The sequence below is a fragment of the Engraulis encrasicolus genome, chromosome 10, assembly GCF_034702125.1.
Source record: "Engraulis encrasicolus isolate BLACKSEA-1 chromosome 10, IST_EnEncr_1.0, whole genome shotgun sequence".
Taxonomy (NCBI): Eukaryota; Metazoa; Chordata; class Actinopteri; order Clupeiformes; family Engraulidae; genus Engraulis; species Engraulis encrasicolus.
Genome location: NC_085866.1, coordinates 36,256,401 through 36,283,513, shown reverse-complemented (window position 1 = coordinate 36,283,513; position 27,113 = coordinate 36,256,401). Strand labels below are relative to the sequence as shown.

The 27,113-nt window shown below is 43.4% G+C and overlaps 1 protein-coding gene across 2 annotated transcripts in view; it reads left to right on the top strand.

The window, feature by feature from the left end:
• The window catches only part of LOC134457017 (neurofilament heavy polypeptide-like), a 36,251-nt gene that overhangs the window by 4,347 nt on the left and 4,791 nt on the right, over positions 1–27,113 (top strand). The window contains exons 2-13 of one of the 2 annotated variants that reach the window (XM_063208738.1): positions 6,506–6,573; positions 6,780–7,354; positions 7,755–7,901; positions 7,989–8,103; positions 12,553–13,067; positions 13,700–13,767; positions 13,950–13,981; positions 14,397–14,435; positions 15,525–15,572; positions 15,940–15,987; positions 25,452–25,604; positions 26,129–26,314. In XM_063208738.1, coding sequence (XP_063064808.1) covers positions 7,122–7,354; positions 7,755–7,901; positions 7,989–8,103; positions 12,553–13,067; positions 13,700–13,767; positions 13,950–13,981; positions 14,397–14,435; positions 15,525–15,572; positions 15,940–15,987; positions 25,452–25,604; positions 26,129–26,314 — 1,584 coding nt within the window. In that variant the 5' untranslated portion in view covers positions 6,506–6,573; positions 6,780–7,121. Of the gene's footprint in view, positions 1–6,505; positions 6,574–6,779; positions 7,902–7,988; positions 8,104–12,552; positions 13,068–13,699; positions 13,768–13,949; positions 13,982–14,396; positions 14,436–15,524; positions 15,573–15,939; positions 15,988–25,451; positions 25,605–26,128; positions 26,315–27,113 lie in introns of both variants that reach the window. The other variant, XM_063208739.1, reaches the window with a different exon arrangement.

The following is a 27,113-nucleotide window of genomic DNA, read 5'->3' as shown; positions in this document are numbered from 1 at the left end:
CATTTCTGTGCTTTACCTTCCGACGTTTCCAAGTGTTTCGTCTCGCGGAGGTTGCTCAGGCAATTGATAATAACAATGCACGTGCTGGTTGGACGGAACATTTTATAAGAGAGGGATGAATGGAAGTGTTACTCGCACATGTGCGCCCCTTTTCTACTTGTCTTTTTTAAGCGCATATGCAAACATTTGCCTTTATGCTGCTGTTTTCTAGACTGAGGGGTAACAGATTTTGTTAGGGAAGAACTTTGGTACCAACTTTTAAAGGGCGCATCGCGATTCTGCGAGGCAGTTTCGCGATAGGGGTTCGTGGGTCTGCGTACCGCGATACCTCGGTTCGATGCAATATCGTTACAGCCTTAGTTAAGATACAGATTTATCTTGTCTCGGGAATCGAGAGAGTGTTGCACAACCATGCAAAAGTATGACTGGGTGTCTAGCAATGGAAAGTCTAATGCAAATGGTAGGGATGCACCGATACACATTTTTTCACTTCCGATCCGATCCCGATATCTAAATTTGGATATCTGCCGATACCGATACTACAGTCATGGGTGAGCGGTTAGGGCGTCAGACTTGCATCCCAGAGGTTGCCGGTTCGACTCCCGACCCGCCAGGTTGGTGGGGGGAGTAATCAACCAGTGCTCTCCCCCATCCTCCTCCATGACTGAGGTACCCTGAGCATGGTACCGTCCCACCGCACTGCTCCCCATGGGGCGCCACTGAGGGCTGCCCCCTTGCACGGGTGAGGCATAAATGCAATTTCGTTGTGTGCAGTGTGCAGTGTTCACTTGTGTGCTGTGGAGTGCTGTGTCACAATGACAATGGGAGTTGGAGTTTCCCAATGGGCTTTCACTTTTCACTTTCACTACTAGAGGTGCTCCGATCACCATTTTTTGGCCCGATCACCGATACCGATCACCAAAAATCTTTATCTGCCGATTACCGATCATTGCCGATCACAAAAATGATTTCCTATTTTTTTAATAGCCTATTAATTATCCTTATTGAATACCATTTCTGCCCATAAACCAATCAATCTTAATTTGCACATGTCTATTATTATTATTATTATTATTATTATTATTATTTTTATTTTTATTATTATTATTATTATTATTATTATTATCTTTCAGACTAGTGTTGGTAATACAGTCTACAGTATTAATCAATGTATACGTTATTGCATAGAATAACTAAACTATTTAAGATTGAATTGAAACTGAAACATTACATCAAATAGTCTTCCACATACGAGAAAAAAACAACCTGTCGCTTTAAATGAGCGGCCTCGTGAGGAGAGCCCCTCCCCTCTCTGTCACCGTCCACAGTTGCAGTGCTCTACTACCGTTCTGAATCTCTCTCTCAAGTTTTAACCACATCTGTTGCCGTTTGGTGTTTCAGCGACTATCAAACTAATCGACTGACTGCCAATTACAACTTTGAAAACAATAATTGACATGTTTGTGCTGACAACGTGAAGTTGTCGCGTGCTGACCGAGGCAACACAGGCACTGCCGAGTACTCAATCGCAAATTACATTGTCAGATAAACGGCGCATGGATCGGAAAATCAGATCATTGTTGATGCAGATATGGTTATGAATGGTGGAAATGAAGGGGGGAATGGCGAAAAGTTATAGACAAGCAAAGATGCCTTCTTTTGGTGCAGTTGTGCAGAGCCAGCGCCTACATGCAGCGCCTGGTGTAAAGGCAAATGGTTGCGTGAGGAATTTAATATCTCTCGATCGTTTTTTTGATCGGCATGTTTTTCCGATCACCGATCAGGCTATTTTTGGCCATTATCGGCCGGTCATGATCGGCAGCCGAGCAATCGGAGCACCTCTATTCACTACTCCGATCCAATACCAAAATCACATATATGCATGGGTTTCAACTTGAGGTAGGCCCAAGCAGACTATTTGGTCAGAAAAGGGAGTCAGAGGAACAGGAAACCAATTAATAAGCAAAAAATAACAAGTAAAAAAGTAACGATCTCATCCTGAAAACTAATATGCAAGTGTTATGATTTCAAATTAACATTGCACCTGACCGAATGTCTGTATCAGGAAAATTCCGATATTTTAGGAAAATTCCGATCCGATCTTTGAAATATGTTATCTGAACCCGATACCGATACACCGATACCGATATCCCATCCCTAGCAAATGGGTGGAGTGTCCCTTTAAAGGAGAGGATAAAATAACTTTTATAAATTAAAAGTAACTTCTTGGGTCCTCCCCCAAGAAATATGCGTTTCTTAGATGCAATTTCATGCATTTGAATGCATTTTAATCAATTATGTGTCCGGCTTAATGCTAAACCACAAAACTTAGTCAAAGAGGGCATCAAGGCCACTGTGGCCTTATAGCAGATATTTATTTCAAGGGCACAAGGCCAAAGTGGGCGGAGGGCACGAGGGCCATGGCCCTCATGGCCCTCGCAAAATTCCTGGCCTGTTCAACACATTATATTGTCCTCAACATGATGCAGGGTCCCTTCTGTAGTAAAGCAGCTGTATCTAGGCTACTCTACTCTAAACTAGGCAACTGTAGTCATATCGTAAATGGACTGCATTTATATAGCGCCTTTCCACTCCTTCAAGCACTCAAAGTACTTTACATTGTACGCCTCACATTCACTCATTCACGGTCTCATTCACACTCCGGTGGCAGTGGCTGCCATGCAGGGTACCACCCTGCCACCAGGAGCAACTTAGGGTTAAGTATCTTGCTCAAGGACACATCAATGGGGTCAGGCAGAGCAGGACTCAAACCTGCAACCTTCTGGTTGCAGAATGGCTCCTTTACTACCTGACCCACCACCGCCTTCCATCTCCTGCTCTTTCTGCCTACTTCCCTGTTCATGTTGCTGGTTGTGCACGAGTCAGAAAAAATGTCTTGTGCATGACTGCCCTGCGTCGTTAATTTTTGAGGGGGGGGGGCGTGGCACCATTTGCGCACACCAAGTATGCAGGGACTGACGCTTACTTTATGTGGTCAAACTTTTTCGTAAGAACCCTTGCTGCCGCAGCATTTTGGATTAGCCTAAGGAGTGAGAGGGTGCCACGGTCCGATGTTTTTTTGTCTATTTTAGAGCTGCATTAAACCACGCAACTAAACTTTGTCCAAAAAGAAAATGCCCAATGTTGCGGAGAAATCGCGATGTAAAAGTTGCAATATCGTGTGTAAGCGTTGCAAAATTTAAGTTGCAAATCGCAACATCGCAAATTCCTGGAGGGACTGATTAGGTTTAGCTGTTTGATGATCTTTTTTGGGAGGCCTGTAAAAAGGCTATTGCAGTAATCAACCCTACTAGAAATGTAAGCATGTATTAGCTGCTCCAGATCATGTTTTGACATGAGGCCTTTTGACATGAAGTTTAGAAATGTGGTTAAATTCAGACTTACTAATGGATTTCATGTGACTATTAAAGTTGTCTATAAGGGCACCAAGGTTTTTAAATGTGTCCCATGCATCTCTATAAGAGGCTTTGGCCGCCGTCCGTTGGTCCGGGAGGACCGTCACACGTTTCTGAATTGTGATTCCCTCTTGTGTCCACACAGAGTGGCAGACTTGAGTTGAGTTTTGGCCTGGTGGTTTCCCAATCATTGAAAATGGCATTGAAATGATAATTAACAACTGAAATGTGACTTTATTGTGTTTAGAAAGTCACCACTGCTTTTCTAAGTGCATATAGAGACAGTAATAAGCGTTTATCACCACTGTTTTGCGTTTATCACCGCTGCATGTTGACGAGGGACCCCTCGAGTGACAAATAGTGCTGGCTAGGAACAAAGACTGGTATATTTTCGTTCCGCCTACAAACGGTCCAGCGCAAGGGGCCAAAACATCAAGGGGTAGACGGAGACTATTATTGACAAACTGTTGTCTGTTTAATAATTACTATTGTGTTGTTCGTAAGGGTGGGCGATATATATCGTCTGCGAAATTATCGTGAATGTTGTTTTGACGATGAGTAATTTTGCAATATCGAGATATTTTTATGTAGTCGCTAAACTCAACAAAGCGCTGTGACAGGATTCCTCCAGACAGCGACGACAGCCAAGCCTTTGAGCCAATAGTAATGTTGTTGTGAACTGGAGAATAAGTCTGTGAACCAATGAGCAGACAGTGCTGGGGGGGGCGGGCTGCAGCGTTTTGTCAGACGGAGAGAGAGAGAGATCTCGTGTCACTCGTGCAGCGCTGCTGCTGCTGGGCAGTGGAGGAGAGTTGCTGTCATCCAAATGGTGGATTTACATGAGGAATTCAACCATTAAACCAGCAATTGCATGATGCTGAGGGCGTTTTGGAACTATGTGCTTTAATCAGCAACTGTCTGTGATTATGGAAAGCCAAATAGTTAGGAAGAGAAATAACTTAGCTTTGTCTCTGGTCTGACAAATCGCGTTAGCATGCTAGTTAGCGAACTAAGCTAAGCAATGTTGTTCTCTACAACTAGAGTGGCTGTTACTCACTACTCAAACACCCACCTGTATGTATAGATATCATAACTGCTTAGGTGGACAAGTAAGTTAATGTTAAATTAGACTCGCGCAGTGAGTTAAATTACAATGTGTGAAATCCAACACATGCAATTTGCAGCTGCCATAGTTAGGTTCTGCTTCCTATCTACAAATGCACTGTTTCCAGTCAAAAATGGCTGTCCTCTAACAGAATCATTAGCAATACATCATAAAACTATTTTTTATTTACATGGATATGTTTTCATGACAAGTGATGAAGTATTACTTTACAGTCCAGCATATGCATATTATTAAATTCAAAAAGTGAAAGCTCTTCAGCACAGCATTTTTCCCAACTCTCTGTCCCTCCCTAGTTAAAACACAAATGCAGCACTTCTACCTCCAGTGCAGAATTGAAATTAGTCTGGAATCATGCACAAATCATAGACAGCATAAATGTGTAGCTTTGGTATACTGCCATGCTTTGTGATGTAGACATTCCCATATTACGGTACACATTGATTACCTCCCCCCCCCCCCTCCCCCCCCCCCTCCCCACCCCCCCCCCCCCCCCCCCCCCCCCCCCCCCCCCCCCCCCCCCCCGAAATAGGCCCTAATTGTTTTTGCAAGTGTTTTTGGAAATTATCGTCAAATTATCGTTATCGTGAAAATTCTAAAAATTATCGACAGAAGTTTTTTTGCCCATATCGCCCACCCCTAGTTGTTCGGCAAAGTTTTGTTTTAAATCTGACGTGGGCAAATTGTTTTGGAATTAAGGTATAACTTAATGTCCCACTTATGCACGAGGGTCTATGTTGTGTTTATTTTGTCTTGTGTAGTCTATGCATGATTATCCCCCTTATGGTGCTGACCCCTTGTGTTGTCTGAGTCCTATCTTTAGTTGATCTCGCATGGTTAAAGCATTTTGATGCTTTATTATATTTTTACAGATTTATTTTTGTAAATATTTGCTTCCTGAAAATAACTAGCAAAACAAAAAATGACAGTATAATTTCAACATTGAACATCTTTTGACACCAAGCTTTTAAAAAAATGATGCTTGAATTTTTGCTCCCTCTGCTCTTGGCCTGATCCACTTAATTTGTGCTTGATCCAATCCTTTAAAATTACATCCAAATACTGCTGTATAGGTCTATGCTCCTCTGTACACTTTCCCCCTAAATTGGGTTTAGGGCACTGGTAGGCCTATTTTTTTTTCTATGAGGCCAGGGTGGGGGGTCGAGAACCACTGGCATAGACGGACACATCTGCTGTCGGACTTGTTAACTATATCCCTTGCTCTCAGCCCCTTAGTTTCAAGGACATCTTTAGTCTCTCCTCCCTTTTCCCAAATGCAGTTTTATCTGTGTTCAGGTGGAAAAAGTTGTGAGACATCCAATTCTCAATTTGGTCAATGCAATGATAGTGATTTAAGAGGGGCGTGGTCAATGGGGGGCAGGTAAGTGGATATAACTTAGGTATCATCTGCATAGCTATGGTAATTTATTGAGTTATTCTTGATCATTTGTCAGAGTAGCAGCATACAGCTACAGATTGAATAATAGTGGTCCAAGAATAGAGCCCTGGGGGACCCCACATATCAGAGACATCAGTGATGAGGTAAGCTTATGGTTTCCAGTGGCAACAAAAAATGTATTTGTTGTAGTTACAATTTAATTAGTTACCATTTTAAATGTAGTGGCGAAGGGAAAACGTGATGGTTGTTTCAGCAACAATGGCCGCTCATGGACTCACTCATCGATATTGAGTCTGGGATTTTGAGTCTATAATTGAACAGTATTTTCGATTCTGTGTGTAGCTGAAATAGCACCTCATTAAAAAATGTCAGACAAGTGTTTCCCTAATCATGGGCAATTTTTAAAAATAAAATAATTTTTTCGGAGACCTACGCCTATGGCGTAACTCCAGATGGATGTTTGTGGAGCAAGGCGGAACCCATTCATGTGGTGAGAGTCAGGTTAGGTTTAATAATAATCTTACCTAATCTGCAGTCTGATAACATCATCTTCATCCTCTTTTATAGGGTGAAAAAAGGTCAGTTAATTCCACTCCACATTGTAATGTGTACTGTCTGATGCTGACACTGTAATGGTAAGATGTGTGTGATTTAAGTGGTTCTTATACCATCCTTGTACAGGCCATGTAGGCCATACATTAATTATTAAATAAAATCATCATAATCATCACCTGGGTTTCCTGTACACTTTACAGACCATAATCCTCATATGTTTTGAAATGTTCTCACTAATCAATTCCTATTTCTCACTTGTCAATCAATGTTTGCTTTTCCTCAACAGTTCTGAACATTCAGTTTGAGTTTGGAGACATTTGTCAGTCACATTCAGAGACGCTTCTCATCCCAAGTTCATCCCATTTATATAATTTTCAGTGACTTAGAATATGTTTGCGATCTTGAATGGATTTAAATACAAAAAGAGCATAGATAACCTATTGATTTCAGCAAATGGTTGATATTGACAAGAAAGAGCAGGACACTTAGCTTGTTCCAATCTGCAGGAAATATGCAAGATGCCTACTGAGCAGGCTGGTCCAAGTATGATGTGAGGTTTCTAATTGCCAAGGCAACTGGAGCAACAAGGTTCTGAAAGTGAAAAGAGCCTGAGACATTTGTGGCTCAGATGAGCAGTCCCCAGTCTGGTCAGAGGACAGAGACAGAAGGTACTCTCTCCAAACAGGAGGATACTCCTCTTGGTCTGGGAGTTCATCAAACCCACGACCCCTCTTCAGCAGACTGGCAGGAACCCCTGGATGTCTTGGAGGAGGAGGAGGAGGAGAACCATGATGACCAGGGGTTCCACATAGGTTGGCAGAGCAAAAGCCATGTTTTGAAGAGGACTCAACAGAATGGCCTGTATGTGTTTGCTCTTTAAAACCTTTTTTGTGAACGAGAGAACTTCTTGGATCATTTGAAACGGGCTCCACTGGGTGCTTTTTGTGTAAACTGTGTCAACTGCAATTTGTGGACAGAAACATTTTCACCTCACTTTTGCCACGTTTTAGAGGTGCACTTGCTTGTTGGCAATATAATTAGGCAGCCTTAATTGAGCTGATCTTTGAACTGTCCTTAGAGCTACTCCAACAACAATGACCAGTCCATTCATCAGTCCATCCAATTAAAAGTGTTAGATGATGTACTGCCACATTTGTTCGGTGTTCGTCTCAACAAAAATGCTCATATTAGTACCAGTAGTATACGATACAGCTCAGCTCACAGATACTTAACGCTTATGTCTGCTGCTAATCCCCTACAGGCCTGTTGGCAGAAAGAAGCTGAGATATAAGAGGAGGCGTACAGAGTCAGATGCACTTTGGACTGATTGGCCCATTTTAGGGAACGGCTGGAAGCAAAGACAGTACATTTGTAATGGAGGGACAAGAAAAGAGACATACTATATGAGGTAGGGTTACGGTGTTAAAGATAATGAACTGCTGATTGATGCCTAAACTAACTGCTAATTTAATTGTTTCCTCTTTTGGCGTTTTAGTCCAGATGGCTTTAAAGTGAGGAGTAAAGTTGAACTTGCCAAATTCCTCCCCGATACTGACCTAAGCTGCTTTCAATTTAAAAAAGGGGTGTTCTTCGACAGGCCATCATTAGTGGTAGGTAACTATCTTTTTCTCTAATCTTTTCCCTCCCTGATATCTTACTAAATTTCACCAGCATGTTTTCAACACAACATTCTTTGGGACCACATATAGGTTGCTCTTTATCGAAAAGAACCTGAATACTGTATCTTGGTATGACAGTGCTTCCTATGGGGCACCTAAGTCACGCCCTCTACTTCCTGGTTCATGGGGCAGTAAGTTGCAAAAAATTGAATGGAAGTGAATGAGTAGAGTCGTGGTGGATTTGTGGTGCATAGGTGGATGTCCAAGGCTTGGATTGTTGTCGAAAAAGCATTCATTTCAAGCCCAGTAATCATTTTTTGACTCCCTCTGTCCGATGAACCAGGAAGTAGAGGGCGTGACTTAGGTGCCCCATACATAGAGCACGAAAGTCCCGCCCCCTAGTTCCGCATTTCATGGGACCGTAGCTGACCATCTAACAACATCATAGCGAGTAAATATCTTCTGATTGCAGCCATTATATACGCTGGGCTACAAATATGCTGTTTAAGAGGCTAGATATAGATTATTTGCAGATCAATATTTTGTCCCGAGGCCATCTGCATGAACAATGTGAAGAAACACACCCTTCTAAAAAGTTTAGGGGTTCGTACGAAAAATTAAACAAAAATATCAGAAACAACATATGTGGAGCTCGTGGCACAACTTGTAGGGGATCGAAATATCATTTTAATACCGCCATTGGATTACATGGCTATGATTTTCGGCTAAAAACGCTGTTGAGGTCCCATGAAATCGTGGGAAGTGACGTCACTTTCAAGCTCTAAACTAGACCAGTTTGTAGTACAGCACCACAGAATGAAACCAAGCACCACAAATTAATTCTGCCCCTTTCCGCCCTAACATGATTATTTCATTATTGCTCACACATGCACAAAACATCTTCAGACCAATTGAGAACAATTCCAGTGCTGATTCCCACGCCTTATCTCAACCAATTGATATGCTCAAATTGGTTTGCGGTACATATCACCACACAATGTTTCCTGGTCTTTGGGAACGAAACATTGTGCGATATTGTTAATAACCAAAGCATGTATAAGCATTTACCTTGCTGTCCTCAAATTTGGCATAAAAATTAATGAATAATTTTGAAATTCACAGAGTGTCTAAAGAGCATCTAAAATTGTTTAAAGTCTCACTAAAAGATGAGAGAGAGCAGGCACAATGTGGGAAAATGCTGGCTGCATTGTTGTTACAGTATATCACGAAAGTGAATACACCCTCACAGTTTTTGCAGATTTGTGAGTATACCTTTTCATAGGAAAGCATTACAGAAATTTCACTGACACAATGATTAGTGACCTTTTAACAACATATTTAACCGCTTACATTTCTTGTTCACTCAGAAAAAAACAAAATACAGCCATTAATGTTTGAACATGTTCTTACAAAAGTGAGTACACCCCAGATTAAAATCCAGTAGAGAAGGGGTTGTGTTTGCTCGAATCGTCTCGAAATGAAACGAAATGAAAAGGGAGGTCATCAGTGTGCGTTTCAACCTTTCTTTGCATTGAACTTTTTGAGTCTGCATCTGGCTTAAATAGATTGGTGTGAGATTTGAATGCAATCCTATGGAGAATATCATGATCTGCTTCAGTGGTCACAGTGCATGTTGACATGCATATTTCTTTTAGGTGTATTTCAGATTACCAATGTTGACAGCATCCATGCATCCCCAAACCGTATCAGTCCCATTACCATGCTTGGCTTTTGATAGGATACACTTTTTTTTGTAAAACTCACTTGTTTACCACCACACATGCTTGACACCATCTAAAGTATATTTGTATATCTTGGTCTCTTCAGATCACACGACATGGTTCCAGTGATCCATACCCTTGGTATGTTCATCTCTCTCGAGACCAAGATAAACAAATTTGCTTTAGATGGTGTCAAGCATGTGTGGGGGTAAACAAGTGAGTTTTACAAAAAAAAGTGTATCCCCTCAATAGCCAAGCATGGTAGTGGGACTGACATGGTTTGGGGATGCATGAATGCTGTCAACATCGGCAATCTGAAATACGCCTAAAAGAAACATGCATGTCAACATAAACTGTGACTACTGAAGCAGATCATGATATTCTCCATAGGATTGCATTCAAATCTCACACCAATCTATTTAAGCCAGATGCAGACTCAAAATGTAAAAGTTCAATGCAAAGAAAGGTTGAAACGCACACCGATGACCTCCCTTTTCATCAGTGTTAATTTCGTCAGCTTTTTTCAATTTTGTCTTAGTCTTAGTCACAATGACGAAAATCAATTTTAGTCTTAGTCATATTTAGTCATTGCCTTCCCAATTTAGTCTTAGTCTTAGTCTTAATGACGAAAATCAATTTTAGTCTTAGTCAAATTTTCGTCATTTTCGTCATTTTAGTCAACATTTCAAATTTTAGTCATAGTCAACATTGTGGCGTAAAATAGCCTGAATAACCTAGTAGGGCTATTGTTATTTCACAAATTATTTCTAGATAGCCTATTGCAGCAAATATTCACGTTGTTACCAGCTATTTTCCACCAACACCAAAAATAGCTCTGTAAAAGTAACTTCAACATCATAGAGCAAAAGAGCATCACACACACACACACACACACACACACACACACACACACACACACACACACACACACACACACACACACACACACACTTTCAGGTTGCTCTCTCTCTCTCTCTCTCTCTCTCTCTCTCTCTCTCTCTCTCTCTCTCGTGCATTAGAAGCTGCCGCATATAATTTGCTTTTGAATTTGATCATGTAGGCTACACGCTGTTCTTCACCTGACCGCGTAACTCAAAGCACAGGCAGTGGGAAGACCGGACATCCCAAGTCTCCCTGAAGTTCAAGAAGTCTCTCTGATATTGATAGTGGCTCTCCGGTGCCCGCGAATCAGATACAATATTCCTGATTTTAGACTATCCAAGTTAGCGTTTATTTTTCAATTGGCAATGCGAGACAAAGAAAGATAATGACTAAAGACGGCATGCATGGAATAAGCTACTTCAAACAGATACGCCACGCTTCGTAGGACGCCCTGCAAAAGTCCCAGGGGTAACAGTTGTTCTATGCAGACTGGACGATAGAAAGGGCATGAAGTGAACATACACATGTTTAAACATTAATGCTGTTTTGTTCGTCGGGATGTCGATGGTCGATAAGCATCTCCATGAAATGAGTTTTTGGAACTTGGGATGTCTGGGAGACGCTATTGTAAGACGCATCGCATGGAGTCTACTTTTATAGCGTTGCCCCTGACGGGAACATGTTTCAAATCTCCGCAATTTAAACCCCTTAGCGGTCACCCAAACATTGATTCTTATTATCAAAACAGTAGCCGTGGTGCATCTGTTTAGGCTTAAGCAACTTTTCCCACGTAGCGCGCTCATCCCTTAAACTAGACAACCAATATAACAAACATTACAAAAAGAACAGAAACGGATGTCGGGGTAGGAGGCAAAAGCGGAAAGGAGAAGAGAGCTCGTGGAGGTTTAAAATAACAGCATCAGAGGAAGATTGGCGCCAGCGCGCCACGGTACCACTAGGCTACAGTAGCCTATTCTTAAAATGACTGCAGAAACGCACAAGTCTTCGGCATGGACAAAAGGGTTGTTGAACATGTTTCAAAATTAACACTTGTCTCAACGTCGGCTATTTTTTCTCTTTCTGGGGGACGTTTTAGTGCCTAAACTCAACTGAACTGGACGCACTGAACTACTACTGATTGAGCTGCGCCAGGCTCTGCCTGCAGAGACAAACAGGGTGCCAGCACGTAATCTTCAGTTCAAGAAACCATCATATTAACCATTGCAAATTATCTAAAAAATATAGGCCTATTTTTTAATGTCCATTCGTCCATGGCTTGTACATTTCGTCTAGTCTTAGTCTTCTTGACGAAAATCTTTTTTTTTTTCGTCATATCTTTATTTTCTTCAAGCAATTTTTGTTCGTCATCGTCACGGGAAAAAGGGGCGTTGACGAAATATTTTCGTCATCGTCCTGGTTGACAAAATTAACACTGCTTTTCATCCCTTTTCATTTCGAGACGATTAGAGCCAATACAGCCCCTTCTCTATCGAATTTATATCTGGGGTATACTCACTTTTGTGAGTACATGTTCAAACATTAATGGCTGTATTTTGTTTTTTTCTGAGTGAACAAGAAATTTAAGCGGTTAAATAAGTTGTTAAAAGGTCACTAATCATTGTGTCAAACTGAAATTTCTGTAATGCTTTCCTATGAAAAGATATACTTAAAAATCTGCAAAAACTGTAAGGGTGTATTCACTTTCGTGATATACTGTAAACTTGTCAGTATTTCCAGCATGAATGTGTTTGCCATCTCTGGTGGTATATCATGCAATGTGGCAAATAAACCATTCATAGCATCTTAAAGGTATGCCTTGTTGGTCCCGCTTTTGTAGAAAAACAGCATCAGTAACTCAGACAACAGGCCTTCCTCAGGAACCACCACACCATCTAAACGTCCAGCTAGGAAACCTGGAAGACCCCGGAATGTCACACCACCAAATGCGGCCGACACTTCCACCATGTCTTACCATGGCATACCCCCAAGCCTCTCTAAAAGTTGCGTGACCACACCTCCGCGATCACACCCAGAACATCCAAAGTCCCCCAGTGACTTCGGCAGTCCCCCTCGACTCGCCCCAGTCTCCCCGCCCACAAAGCCGTTCGACAGGTCACCCTCTCTACACCTCTGGGACCTCAGCCCTGCCAACTCCCCCAGGACACTCCCCACTCCCATGCTGAGTACCAGGAGCAGAACCCGGCCAGCGCCACCCAGTGGCCAAGCTCCTGAGGAGGGGGAGAAGGAGGTGAAGATGGGGCCTAGACTGTACCCTTCACCACCACCGCTACAGAAAGTCGTAGATGCCAACCCTCGTACCAAGAAGCCTTCAGCGCTTAAACCAACTATGAGGTGAGCAGTTTCAACAAGAGCAATCAACACCCTTGCCAAGTTTCTTGTTTGCATTTGCAATATTTTTAAATGGTTTCACACAGTATTTGGAACTGTGTTTGTGGATTCCTGGTTTTGTACAAGAAAATATATATTGTATCTGCTATAACTCACTACATTACATATATCATTAATAATGATGATTCATAAATCATTTATTGTTAAATTGTTTGTTTGCGGGGGCGCTGTGGCGCAGCGCGCTAAGCCCCCCACATTTGGGCTTGCATGACCACGGGGACCCTGGTTCGAGTCCGGCCGGGGTCATTTCCCGATCCCACCCCGTCTCTCTGTCCCACTTCCTTCCTGTCACCATCTCAAACTGTCCTATCAAATAAAGGCATAACAGCCCCTAAAATATATATATATTAAAAAAAAATGTTTGTTTGCATCTGGTGCACAATGGAACACTGTCAAAAAGCCTCAGAAGGATGTTTTATGTTTCTAGGATATCAATCAATCAATCCCACACATTCCAAAAGAGGAGGCAAAGTAAAACATTAATGGCCCAAATGTAATTAGTCATGCTATTGATGTCTGTGTTTGCACGCGATCCATTGACCACAGCTGTGTGTTGTGTGAACTCTGTTCTCCAGATATTGTGCCAGATGTCATCGTTCCTTTGTTACTCTGAAGGATGACAAGCTCTGTGGGAAATGCATCGGTATGTCCTCTCATTCATTTATTTAAATTAACATTTGTAGTTTTATTCTAGTATTCATTCTTAATTCTCTCATTGTTTCCAGGTGTATTTTTATATTAACCAAATATAAAAGAATAATTTGGATGCTCTCCAACCCTGGCTCTGGGTTGATGTAATTTAATCTTGAATTATTTATTTTTCAGCCCTCCCCAAAAGAAATATGGTTTTAAAGAAGGTACTTGTATTCGTCATCCTTCCCTTTGAATTGGTGTTACTGCTACTGAGTAACACTACACCACAGTAATGTATTAGAAATTATGTGAGCAATAGCAACTAACAGAGATGCAGGATCCCCATGTGGAACGGAGGGGTCTTCATCTCTCTGAAGGGAACTATTCCACGACAGTGACTGCTTCGCCTAGCGTGATCCCACTCATTGCATGGCTACCCTTAAATTATTCAGTGTTTATCATGATTATGACAACAACATAGTGATTTTATGAAAGTTTAATCATTGGGGAATTAAAATGATTGATATTGAATTCACACAACAGTTATTCGGAGATATCAAACAAGCAAACATTGGGGAGTAAATGGCGCACTCTAAAGAATGAAGACGAGCCATGTAATAAGATTTTTTTTGTGTTCAGGTTGGGCAGGGTCAGTGGGTCCTTATAAAAAACGTACAGGTGAGTGTCATTTAGCGTCATGTAGGCCCAGTAAGTTTTAAGAAGTCTTGTCTTTTTTGTTTCAGAACCCCTTTACATGAATTGGATATTCTTGTAAATGGACATGGAATCGTTTAGACATTAACAGTATTCTGGTGTCATAAAACTGATTTTAAAATGTATTGATACTTAAAGAAATGCTGTCCAATCTCAGCATGCCGTTTTATTGCTCCCTTTTAGGTCAGGCATACACTGCAATATTTTCAGTCGCGGGCAATCAGCCCCAGCTCACACGGTAGCCCACTGTACGTGGGAATCGCAGAATGCTCACACTGTACGATACTACAGGCTGCAGAACTGCAGATGACAACAAAAACATGGAAGGGAAACTCACACCTCAAGAGTGAATCACGCTTTGGTTCCTTTTTGTGGATGGGTATGTCAAATCGAGTCGTAGCACTGCTTCAAATATGTTATTCACTCACGACGGGTGACTGGAATTTCAAACGGTTTCGATTTTCTTGAGACCATACGATTGCAGATCGCAAGCTGGTCATGAGGTGAAATCCCTTATTGTTACCCTACATGCACTACACAAAGCAAGACTCATGATTGACCTCAGATTAAGCAAGAAAACGGGCCAATTCCCAAAAAGTTGTGCGACTGACAAATCGAGGGAAAATGAGGCCAAAAATTGCAGTGTATGCCTGACATTGCCCGACAGTATCCGAAAACACTTTTTTTTTGTTCAGCTCTTTCCGAGATCCTGGCCAGCTGATTGGGGCATGGTTTTCTTACATAGTGTTTGAAACATCCAAACATGATTCAAATTTCATCCCAAAAGTTATGCAACATCAGACCCCTTACAACACATACTAACTTTTTGGCATATTTAGTGGAGTGTGTTAAGACATTTCACACTTTGTAAACAATGTAAACAAATTATGCCCCCAGTTAGTTAGCTGATTTTAAATGGAAGAAAACTGGTATTTTATTTGGAGTAAATTGTTTCCAGTGTGTCTTCTAGTGTTTGTTGGGCAGATGGGCAGAAAGGAGAGGTCCGCCTATTAATGTGGGTATGAGTTAACTGTTGCCTCTTTTTGTTTTCAGCAAAAAGCCAACATCAGAGAACAAAATCAGAGAAAAGGTCTTTCTTTGGTGAGTGCGCCCATCATTGGTTAGATGAAAGTCACACTGACAACTTTATCTACATGTATCAGCTGTTAATCAATTTGGATAATTTGAGAGACCTTCATATCCTATTGCATCCTTGATGATTTTTTTAAACTACTTGTAAGATTGGCCATGGCGTAGCGATGACCTTTTCTGGTTTTATCCCACAAAAGGTTTAAGAGATACTTAATTGATCCCAAAGGAATTAATAATATTATTATCCCACTCCATACACAAGATCAACTATGTTTTTATGCCGTTGCTTGGAACAATCATCCCTTTTTGTCCACAGTCTATATTTGTAATTTCATTTTTTTATGTATTTATCTATTTATTCATCTATTTATTTAAGAGGCCAGTAAGGACACCTTTGAATGTCAGAAGATCTACACGTACTGTGGTAAGAATATATATCTACTGTTCCTAACTGTAAATTAGCAACAGGTTCATTCAATTCATGATTGTGCGTTAATTATGTCAGTAGAGAGAATATATTGTCAGTGTTTTATAAATTAACAGGGTGAAAGAAACTTGACTGCACTGAGCAAGTTTGAAAGAATGTTTGAAGGGTCTGACGTTTTACTGACTTTCAGTTCTGCATCCATCCTGAAGTGCAAACTGAGACACTGAGACTCTGGTTTAAAAAAATATCCCTTTGAAGGGGCTGAAACGCTTGCCTGTCTCTCGTGCGACCTGTGTGATTCCCCACAGCTTCATGAGCTCCACTACTAGGTGTGGCAGAGCATGCGTTGGCTTCGCCTTCAGAAGGCATGGCTTTAGCCGTCCTTGGCATTTGGCAAAATTTCTTCTGACGTTTTTGTTAACCTCTTTAGTCAATATAGTCTATATACTGTCCTGTGACTCCTCAATGTGAGCTGCCATTGATATTGTAACAATAACTGCTCAGACAATTTTCTGGCTCAAGAGATCCTCATGATTCCAGACCTATGTGTGTGGTGTAGTTCCGCTTAGCTCCACCAGGGGTCTCCGAAGCTAAACACAGACAGAGGTCTGGCGAGAACCAGGCAGCATGGGCGATATTGTGCTTTGTTAGTATGATATCTGCAAACAGCCACTTGCGGTAACCATCAATGAGCTTCTTACAACACTCTGCTGGAATTTTAGACCATCCTTCTTGAGATTTGAAGGGTGCCTTCTCCAAACTGCCACTGTGAGACCCCTCCACAGGTTTTCTGTGGGATTAGGGGGTGGACTCCTACATTATGTAGCAAAATTTGATGATAATCTTCAGACTTCATAATTCCATGCACATGGTCAAGCAGTCCAGTGCCAGAGGCAGCAAAGCAACCTCAAAACATCAGGGAACCTCTGCCATGTTTGATTGTACGGACCGTATTCTTTTCTTTGAAGGCCTCAGTGTTTTCCTGTCCATTCAAATGAATGCAGGAAAAAAGATGAGGCCTTCAAAGAAAATAACACTGTCCGTACAGTCAAACATGGCAGAGGTTCCCTGATGTTTTGAGGTTGCTTTGCTGCCTCTGGCACTGGACTGCTTGACCGTGTGCATGAAATTATGAAGTCTAAAGACTATCAACAAATTTTGCAGCATAATGTAGGAGTCCACCCCCTAATCCCATAGAAAACCTGTGGAGAGATCTCACAGTGATAGTTTGGAGAAAGCACCCTTCAAATCACCTCAAGGATGGTTTAAAATTCCAGCAGTGTTGTAGGAAGCTCATTGATGGTTACCGCAAGTGGCTGTTCGCAGATATTTTGTCTAAAGGTTGTGCTACCAAGTATTAGGCTGAAGGTGTCAATACTTTTGTCCGGACCATTTTTGGAGTTTTGTGTAAAATGATCATTCATTTGACTTTTTTTCCATTCTCTTTTGTGTTTTTTCATTGCAAGAAAAACAAATGAAGATATTAATAACAAAGAATTTGTGATTGCAATCATTTTCTGGAAGAAATTGAGTATTTTCTAACAGAATTGAAGGGGTGCCAATACTTTTGGCCATGACTGTAGGAGGGTTTCGCCAGACTAGGTGCGGACTGCGGAGCTAAAATCTTTAGGTGGTGTATAGGATGGCATCGCCAGGCTAAGAACCAGGCTGCTAAAATGTCACAATGGAGTTTTTATTTTTATCCACATGTCGTATAAACAAAATACTTTAACTACAGTAGTTCCAGTTGCTTTAGGGTGAAAGACAGTCACGTTTTTTGTGTTCCTATAATTTTTTTCAGGGGGAAAGGTTACAATTTGAAAATAGACTCGCAACATACTTAAATACATTATCTTTTTAGAAACCAAGCACAAGGAATTTTGATTGAATCAATTTGATAGAATAATAAGGGTATAAAGGTCAAAAATGTCAAATAAAGTGACGGTAAAAACATGAATTACAAAATTCAACCTGTTCAAAACGGGTACAGGGTGTGTTTATAGTTGCATGTCAAATACAAGAACGTTACCAAAGCATTTAAAATTCAAAATTCCAGTCAAAAATAAGTATTCATTTTAAAAATGTGTTTGAAATCTCAACATCCAGATCACAAACTTTGATCAGAATCAGAAGGCCTATAAAGTTTGAAAGAAATGTTTGTGTGATGACGCGGCTTATGGGCGCGTCACCACCGCGTCCAGGCGGACGCTTTTAAACTTTACTGGCGCCAAAGCGCTTTCCCCTCTCTCACCTCTCCTAAGCCCGCGGCTGAAACGCCGCGCATTGAACATTGATTTCTATGTTGGGACATTGTTATAAACATCTTGCGATGTGTTGTTTTAATGTTTGCAGTCTCATGGGTGCACACATGATAACCGCGGCATGACAAACATTTTACACACGCTAAGCGCTTCCACATAGTCACACACGCCATACACCTCGCACAGCGACATCAAACACAAACACAGTGTTTACCGCGAAATGCTTATTTGTCACGAATCCCCTTCATCATGTTTGCAAAGCACATAACCCCCTGAATGCATTGTTTACTGTTTAAACTCCTTTTCTTTCGCCAAGTGTTTCTGTAGCCTTTTAAACTTACCTGCAGTGTTGCAGCTCTTCCGGGTCTGGTGAGAGAAACCGAGGGCATGATTCTGTGCGCATATATCCATGGGCGCGTTCGCTCATTGGCAGCGCTGTGCGCTGCGAAATCAATTATCTTTATTTTTGCTTTTTGTTGCTTTATTTCTTTATGCATTCATTTGTTATCATTTGTGTTAAAGGCCTGATTTAGTTATTATATGTTTGGTACCGTTTTATAGAGTTTATTTAGTTATTTTCAGTTCTGTTTGTGATTCCCCCTCTGCTTATGTTTTCTAATGGATTAGTCCAGTGGCCAGGGCGGGAAAACTTTTGGGTAAAAGGTCCGACTCCTTATTTGCTCGAGGAGGTCGGTAGGTGAAGGTTACCTTACCTGTGAATATTGATCTTATGCTATGCCAAAGCATTTTTCTCTGCTCAGAGATATTTTTCATTTTTGACCTTTTCGTTATTATTTTTGTACATGTATTTTTTGTAAATATTTTTCTTTTTAAATACTTACCTTTTTGGACGCTTGGACACTCGTCTGTAAATATCACTCCTGGTGTGAAGAAAAATAAAAACTCAGTCGACGCAGTTTTTGTCTGTTGGAGCATTTTTGGTGCCATTCCAAGACCCCTCGACACTCTACCTTTCACAAGTGGTGGCAGCGGTGTTTTTCCAGTGTCAAAAGAGGGTGGCACCCAACGATGTCACAGCAGGCCAGCCTGCAACCAAATGCTGTGAGAAGCAGATCAGCAGAGTCGACTACACACCAGACGGCGACAGAGGACAACATGGCTTCCAGGCCCCATTCTGCACCCCCAGATGACCGGACGTCCAGACTGGAGGAGACGCTACGCTCATTCATCCAATCACAGCAAGCCAGAGAGGAGCGCCAGGACCAGAATTGGCGAGCAATGCAACATCAGTTCCAGCAACTCCAGATGCTTGTGAGCGGAGAGCTCTTCGACCAACGTCCAGCAGAGGGAGCCACGAGCCAGTCACCAGATTCAGTCGCACGAGGGCCCAGTGTACCAAACGATCACAGCCAAAGACGGGAGGAGCAGCAACAAAGTCCAGCCCACGGCGCGTCTGATGCAGCAAGGTCAGCGACGGGTCAACCACTGGAGCCCGTTACGCCAGCTCACGGCACACCAGGGCGGGACCAGCTATTCACACGCTCAGTCACCCCCATGCCAGATCTTCCAAGGTCGGTGAGCGTAACCCCATCTGAGTTTTATGGCTGGAGTCGTCCCAAGATGACACCGTACCAAGAAGATGAAGATATTGAACATTATCTTACTACTTTTGAAAGACTTGCTTTGGCTAACCAATGGCCAAGACACAGTTGGGCTGTTTACCTTGTGCCCCTGCTGACAGGGAAAGCCCGTGCGGCATATGTCGCAATGGACATTGACAATACCATGGACTATGCAAAAGTCAAAGAGGCCATATTAGCCAAGTATGAAATCAATAACGACACCTACCGACACAGGTTCCGGTCCATGACGCTATTGGACGGAGAGACCGCCAAAGAACTACAGGCACGACTTAGTGACCTGTACACCAAGTGGATGTGCCCGGCGCAGAAGACTAAAGCTGAAATCGGGGACGCCATTGTACTGGAGCAGTTCCTGCGTATGCTGAACCCGGAGCTGAGGATATGGGTCAAGGAGCGCAACCCGGTGACGTCGAAAGATGCCGCGGATCTGGCAGAAGCCTTCGTAGCTGCTCGACGCCACAGAGGGACCTACCAGCTCGGCGCCCACGACACCACGGCGAGACGGGGCCAACCACCACCGAGGCAACCAACGCGTCAGCCTTCCAGTAAGTCTGTGGGCGGCGGTCGTGTGTTCAATAGGTCCTATAGCTCCCATAACCCAAATTCCCAGCCCAGCACACAGTCTAAGCCCAGGCCCAACATAGTTTGCCATAACTGTCATCAACCCAATCACATCAAGCCAGACTGCCCCTTACTCTCTGTTAGCAATGCCAGCTTGTGTTACACACCATCTCACACATCCACGCCTACACCTAGCTCCACGGACACGCTAGTTCCCGTCACCATCAGGGGTAGGACTTGGCAGGCCCTTGTAGACACTGGTAGTAGCCAGACATTCGTAAGGAGCGCTTGTCTTGACCCTGCAGATTATGCTACTGTTGGCAGAGTGAGGGTGAGGTGTATCCACGGAGATGAAACTGAGCACCAGACAGTAAATGTAGACATGGAGATTGATGGCCAGAGGTATCTGCTAAATGTTGGCATAATGGATTCACTGCCTTATCCCATTGTGTTAGGCCAGGATGTGCCGGTGTTGATTGAGTTACTGGAGAAGTCTGCACCCGTAGCAACTGCTTTTGTTACGACACGATTACAAGCTCAAGCTGAGTTGGCGGAGTTACCATTTCCAGTCACAGAGCCTGTTGCTAAGCCTAAGAAGTCTAGGTCACTAAAGAGAAGAGACAAGTTTTTAGGTACTCCAGTGCAGGAGCAGTTACCCCTTCCACCCCTAGATGGCGATGTGATCGACAGTGCAGAGTTCAAAGACCTTCAGAAAGCTGACCCTACACTGAAGTCTTGTTTTGAGAAAGTTGTGAGTGAGGAGGATGTCATGAAGGCTACAGTGTGTGGCAAAGAATGCTTTGTTGTGAGAGATGGTATGCTGATGTGTGTGTTTGAGGAAGCAGAGCATATTGTAGTCCCTGAGTCACTGAGGTCCAAAGTTCTTCACCTTGCTCACAGTATCCCCTGGTCAGGACACTTAGGGTAGCAGAAGACACTTGACAGAGTTGCTAAGCGCTTTTACTGGCCCAAGTGGTATCAAGAGGTGATTGATTACTGCAAGTCCTGCCCCACATGCCAACTCAGATCCAAAACACACAGAGGACAAAAAGCACCACTCATGAGCATGCCCATAATCGACACACCATTCACAAGAATTGCCATGGATATTGTAGGCCCTTTGGAGAAGAGTAGAGCAGGCCACCGTTACATCTTAGTCATTTGCGACTATGCCACTCGATATCCCGAAGCGTACCCCCTCAGAAATGTTAAGTCCAGACAAGTGGCTAACTGTCTCATTCAGTTGTTCTCACGAGTAGGCATTCCCCGAGAAATCCTAACAGACCAGGGAACCAATTTTAACTCCCGTTTCATGAGACAGGTTTACTCCCTCCTGGGCATTAGGCCCATTAGAACCACACCGTACCACCCACAGACTGATGGATTGGTTGAACGCTTCAACCAGACCCTCAAATCCATGCTGAGGAAGTTTGTGTGTGACACCGGCGCAGACTGGGACCAGTGGCTGCCATACCTCCTGTTCGCGTACAGGGAGGTCCCCCAAGCTTCAACTGGCTACTCCCCGTTCGAGCTCCTCTTCGGCCGCCAGGTGAGAGGACCCCTGGATGTGCTCAAAGAGGCATGGACCGGAGAGGGAGCACCACAACAAACCAGCATCGCGGAGTACGTGCTGAAGATGAGAGCCAAGCTTGAGGAGCTCAGCAGCCTGGCCCACGACAACATGGTCAAGGCCCAGTCACGCCAGAAGACCACGTACGACCGGACAGCGCGGAGCCGCACCTTCAACCCGGGCCAGAGGGTTCTCCTGCTACTGCCCTCATCCACCAGCAGTCTCCTGGCGAGATGGCAGGGGCCGTTTGAGGTGCTGGCGAAAGTGGGTCCGGTGACGTACGAACTCGCCATGCCAGATCGTCGAAAGCCACGACAAAGGTTCCACATCAACCTGCTCAAAGAGTGGGTACCTCGACCAGACACCACCAGCCACCTCAACTGGGCTCGGGTGGTGGAAGAAGAGGAAGAGACCAAGGAGCAGTACTTCCCCACGGGGGGAGGTGAGACTTCTCCACCACTGCAACATCTGTCCAACCACCAGCAGGACGACGTGCGGCAGGTCATTCCCGATGGCCTGTTCAGAGAGGAGCCTGGACGGACTTCGCTGATGCAGCACCACATCCGTCTGACAGGACCAGGTCCGGTCCGACAAACTGCTTGCCGGGTCCCGGCGAGGCTCATCCCTGCTTTGAAGGCGGAGGTCCACGCAATGCTGGACATGGGCGTGATAGTGCCATCGCGTAGCGAATGGTGCAGCCCCGTCGTTTTAGTCCCCAAAAAGGACGGCGAGCTGCGCTTTTGTGTTGACTTTTCAAAACTGAACTCAATCTCAGCCTTTGACCACTACCCAATGCCAAGGGTAGATGAGATGGTGGAACGGCTGGGCAAAGCCCAGTACCTCAGTACCCTTGATCTTTGCAAGGGGTACTGGCAAGTGCCACTCACGCCAGAGGCCCAAGAACTGACAGCCTTTCGGGCCCCGAGTGGACTTTACCAGTTTACCACCATGCCCTTCGGACTCCATGGAGCGGCCGCTACATTCCAGCGGCTCATGGATCAAGTGCTGCGGGGGGCGGAGACTTATGCCGCCGCCTACATCGACGATGTCATCATCTACAGCTCCTCCTGGGAGGAGCATGTGACCCATCTGGCTGACGTGTTCAGCCGGATCAGCAACGCCGGCCTGGTGGTGAATGCCAGCAAATGCCAGCTGGCTAGACCGGAGGTCTGCTACCTAGGCTACGTGCTGGGTAGTGGCAACATCAAGCCTCAAGTGAGCAAGGTGGAGGCTGTCCGTGACCGCCCACGACCCACAACCAAGAAGGGTGTGAGATCCTTCCTGGGTCTCGTGGGGTGGTACAGGCGGTTTATCCCCAACTTCTCCACACGTGCCTCCAAGCTCACTGACTTGACCCGCAAAAACAGCCCCAACAAGGTTGTTTGGACAGATGACTGTCAGGCAGCCTTCCAGGACCTGAAGGATTGTCTTTGTGACTCACCTGTGCTGCAGAGCCCCAACTTTGATCTCCCCTTCACGGTGCAGACCGACGCCTCTGGACTGGGGCTTGGTGCTGTGCTACTGCAGGGGGAAGGGGCAGACCGACATCCCGTGCAGTACATCAGCCGTAAGCTGTTCGACCGTGAGACCCGGTACTCGACGGTTGAAAAAGAGTGCCTGGCCATCAAGTGGGCCTTGGACAGTCTCCGGTACTATCTGCTGGGGAAATGTTTTGACTTGGAGACAGACCACCGTGCGCTGCAGTGGCTCCACCGCATGAGAGACAGTAATGCCAGAGTCACGCGGTGGTACCTGTCATTGCAGCCGTACAACTTCACCATCCGGTATAAGGCCGGAAAAGAAAATGTTTCCACTGACTTCTTGTCCCGCCCCGAGGAGGAGGGGCAATCTTAAGGAGGGGGGTGTGTGATGACGCGGCTTATGGGCGCGTCACCACCGCGTCCAGGCGGACGCTTTTAAACTTTACTGGCGCCAAAGCGCTTTCCCCTCTCTCACCTCTCCTAAGCCCGCGGCTGAAACGCCGCGCATTGAACATTGATTTCTATGTTGGGACATTGTTATAAACATCTTGCGATGTGTTGTTTTAATGTTTGCAGTCTCATGGGTGCACACATGATAACCGCGGCATGACAAACATTTTACACACGCTAAGCGCTTCCACATAGTCACACACGCCATACACCTCGCACAGCGACATCAAACACAAACACAGTGTTTACCGCGAAATGCTTATTTGTCACGAATCCCCTTCATCATGTTTGCAAAGCACATAACCCCCTGAATGCATTGTTTACTGTTTAAACTCCTTTTCTTTCGCCAAGTGTTTCTGTAGCCTTTTAAACTTACCTGCAGTGTTGCAGCTCTTCCGGGTCTGGTGAGAGAAACCGAGGGCATGATTCTGTGCGCATATATCCATGGGCGCGTTCGCTCATTGGCAGCGCTGCGCGCTGCAAAATCAATTATCTTTATTTTTGCTTTTTGTTGCTTTATTTCTTTATGCATTCATTTGTTATCATTTGTGTTAAAGGCCTGATTTAGTTATTATATGTTTGGTACCGTTTTATAGAGTTTATTTAGTTATTTTCAGTTCTGTTTGTGATTCCCCCTCTGCTTATGTTTTCTAATGGATTAGTCCAGTGGCCAGGGCGGGAAAACTTTTGGGTAAAAGGTCCGACTCCTTATTTGCTCGAGGAGGTCGGTAGGTGAAGGTTACCTTACCTGTGAATATTGATCTTATGCTATGCCAAAGCATTTTTCTCTGCTCAGAGATATTTTTCATTTTTGACCTTTTCGTTATTATTTTTGTAAATGTATTTTTTGTAAATATTTTTCTTTTTAAATACTTGCCTTTTTGGACACTTGGACACTCGTTTGTAAATATCACTCCTGGTGTGAAGAAAAATAAAAACTCAGTCGACGCAGTTTTTGTCTGTTGGAGCATTTTTTATGCCATTCCAAGACCCCTCGACACTCTACCTTTCACAGTTTGCCATGTCAAATGTAACATCTCATGCCATTTGACATTGCCTATTACATTGTTATTACATACCCTGTTACACATAGTGTGACTGTTTACCCAAACCTAAACTTTTACCTAAAGCATCATATCTTGTACGTTGGTTTTGCACTATATGAACATGTCAACATACAAACACAGTCTGCTTGCTTGTTTGAGTACCCAACAATTGCCATGTAGTACAGATTTAATTTGTATCGTATTGCTACTTCACAACACTAGCAATTTTGAAATAGAACTTCTCTTGTACAAGATTAAATGTCAATATTGCTTTACAGAAAAAAAACTGACAATAAAATCAAGATAGTCATATGGAAAATACTGGTTGCACCAATTCATACAGGCTGGTTACAGGTTTGTGTCGATTGGTATAACCAACATTTTCCACAAATACTATATTCTTTATTTACAGGATATTTCATAGTGACTAAGTTACAGTCCTCTATTTCAAACATTTTCTTTGGTCTTGTACGACTTTAATTCGACAGGACAGCTTGAGAGGTGGACAGGAAGCGAATGGGGAAAGAGACGGGGAGGAGTCGGCAAACGACCCGGGCCGGGAATCAAACCCGCGCCGGCCGCACGGCAGACGAGTGCCGCACCAGTCGGCCACGGCAGGGCCTACAGTCCTCTATTTCAAAGTTCTGACAACTTCTTTTTACAGTTTTAAAATGATATGTCCAAAGTAATTTAAGAAAATGTTCCCAGGATTTTTCCTGCCATACATTGCAAAAAAATTAATAATAATTTCATTTGAAAGTTATTTCATTTGATCTAATTCAAAGGGATATCTTGGCAATCATTAACTGATTTGATATGTACGTTTGTATACATACATTTGTGAATGAATATTTTATTTTTCTCATTATCTTGTCGTTATGCCACTTATCATTTTTGGGGGCAATCTGTCTTTACTTTTCAAAAAAGAAAAACATTATTATTATTATCACTATTTCAAATTCCACTAAACTAACATGGATACAAAATAGAGATTTGTGAAAACCTGTTGGAAGCATTTAAAATGCTTTATGAAGGCCTTTTTGAATTCCACACTATACAGACCCTTATTTGTCAATGATCCTTTAACATGTTGGTTCATGTTAAAGTAGACGAGGCATGGAAGCATCTGGATAGTAATGAGACTCAACTTTTGAAATTAACACAGGCTAATGAGACACAGGCTGAGGGCACGAGGAAACGACGCCAACGCCGAATGTGTTTCAAGTGTGTTGCGTGCCAGCGAAAAGACTGCGGAAAATGCAACTTCTGCCTGGACATGGTCAAGTTTGGCGGTCGTGGCAGACTGAAGCAGAAGTGCAAACTGCGAAGGTGCTTGAATGAGGCACAGACGGTGAGAGCCTGATGGAATCACATCACATTTATCATATCAATCACACATCTAACGCGGTGTAACCATAGATTGTATATTACTAACCCAACCTATTAGATTTGGTGTCCAGTGTTTCCCATACATTGAGGAAACTATGGCGCACCGCCATAGTTTAAATTTGGCCGCCATAGTTTATTAAAATGTAAAATACAGAGTAAATACATCATATAGACAAAAAAAACATGAGTGCGTGAAAGACAGAGGGATCAAAAGCCTAGTCAAGTTGTTACAGTTAACTTGGGTTTGGGAGCAATATAAAAAAACTTCAGAGAAGGAACAGTTGGGATGAGTTTACTGACACTCCCAAGGCTTTTTCATTGCTTTTTCATTGCATAGACCCCTGCATGAGGGACGAATGAAAAGTGTGTTGCAAACAGAAATGATTCACTGTACTGCATTTTTTGTAAATATAAATGACAATGTTCTACTATACATGTCATGGGTAAAATCGTATGTAATTTCTCAAAATATAAATGGCTGAAATGTAGGCCTATAGTTTCTCCATGCGCCAATGTCATTCTTTACTCATTGTTTCGCATTTTTACATTTACGCCCCGTGAATCCCCCCCCCCCCCCCCCCCCAAAACAAAGGCCCTGCATCCCCCCCCACCCCCCAAAAAAAGCCCGGCTGCCCCCATAGTTTCCAAGATTTCTGTGCAAAACACTGGGTGTCTGGTGATCCTCTGTAATGCCAGTTTCATGGTGAATTGGTATTGAAGAAGAAGTTGACGTTGACTCCCATCAATGGTTGCTTTGTCAA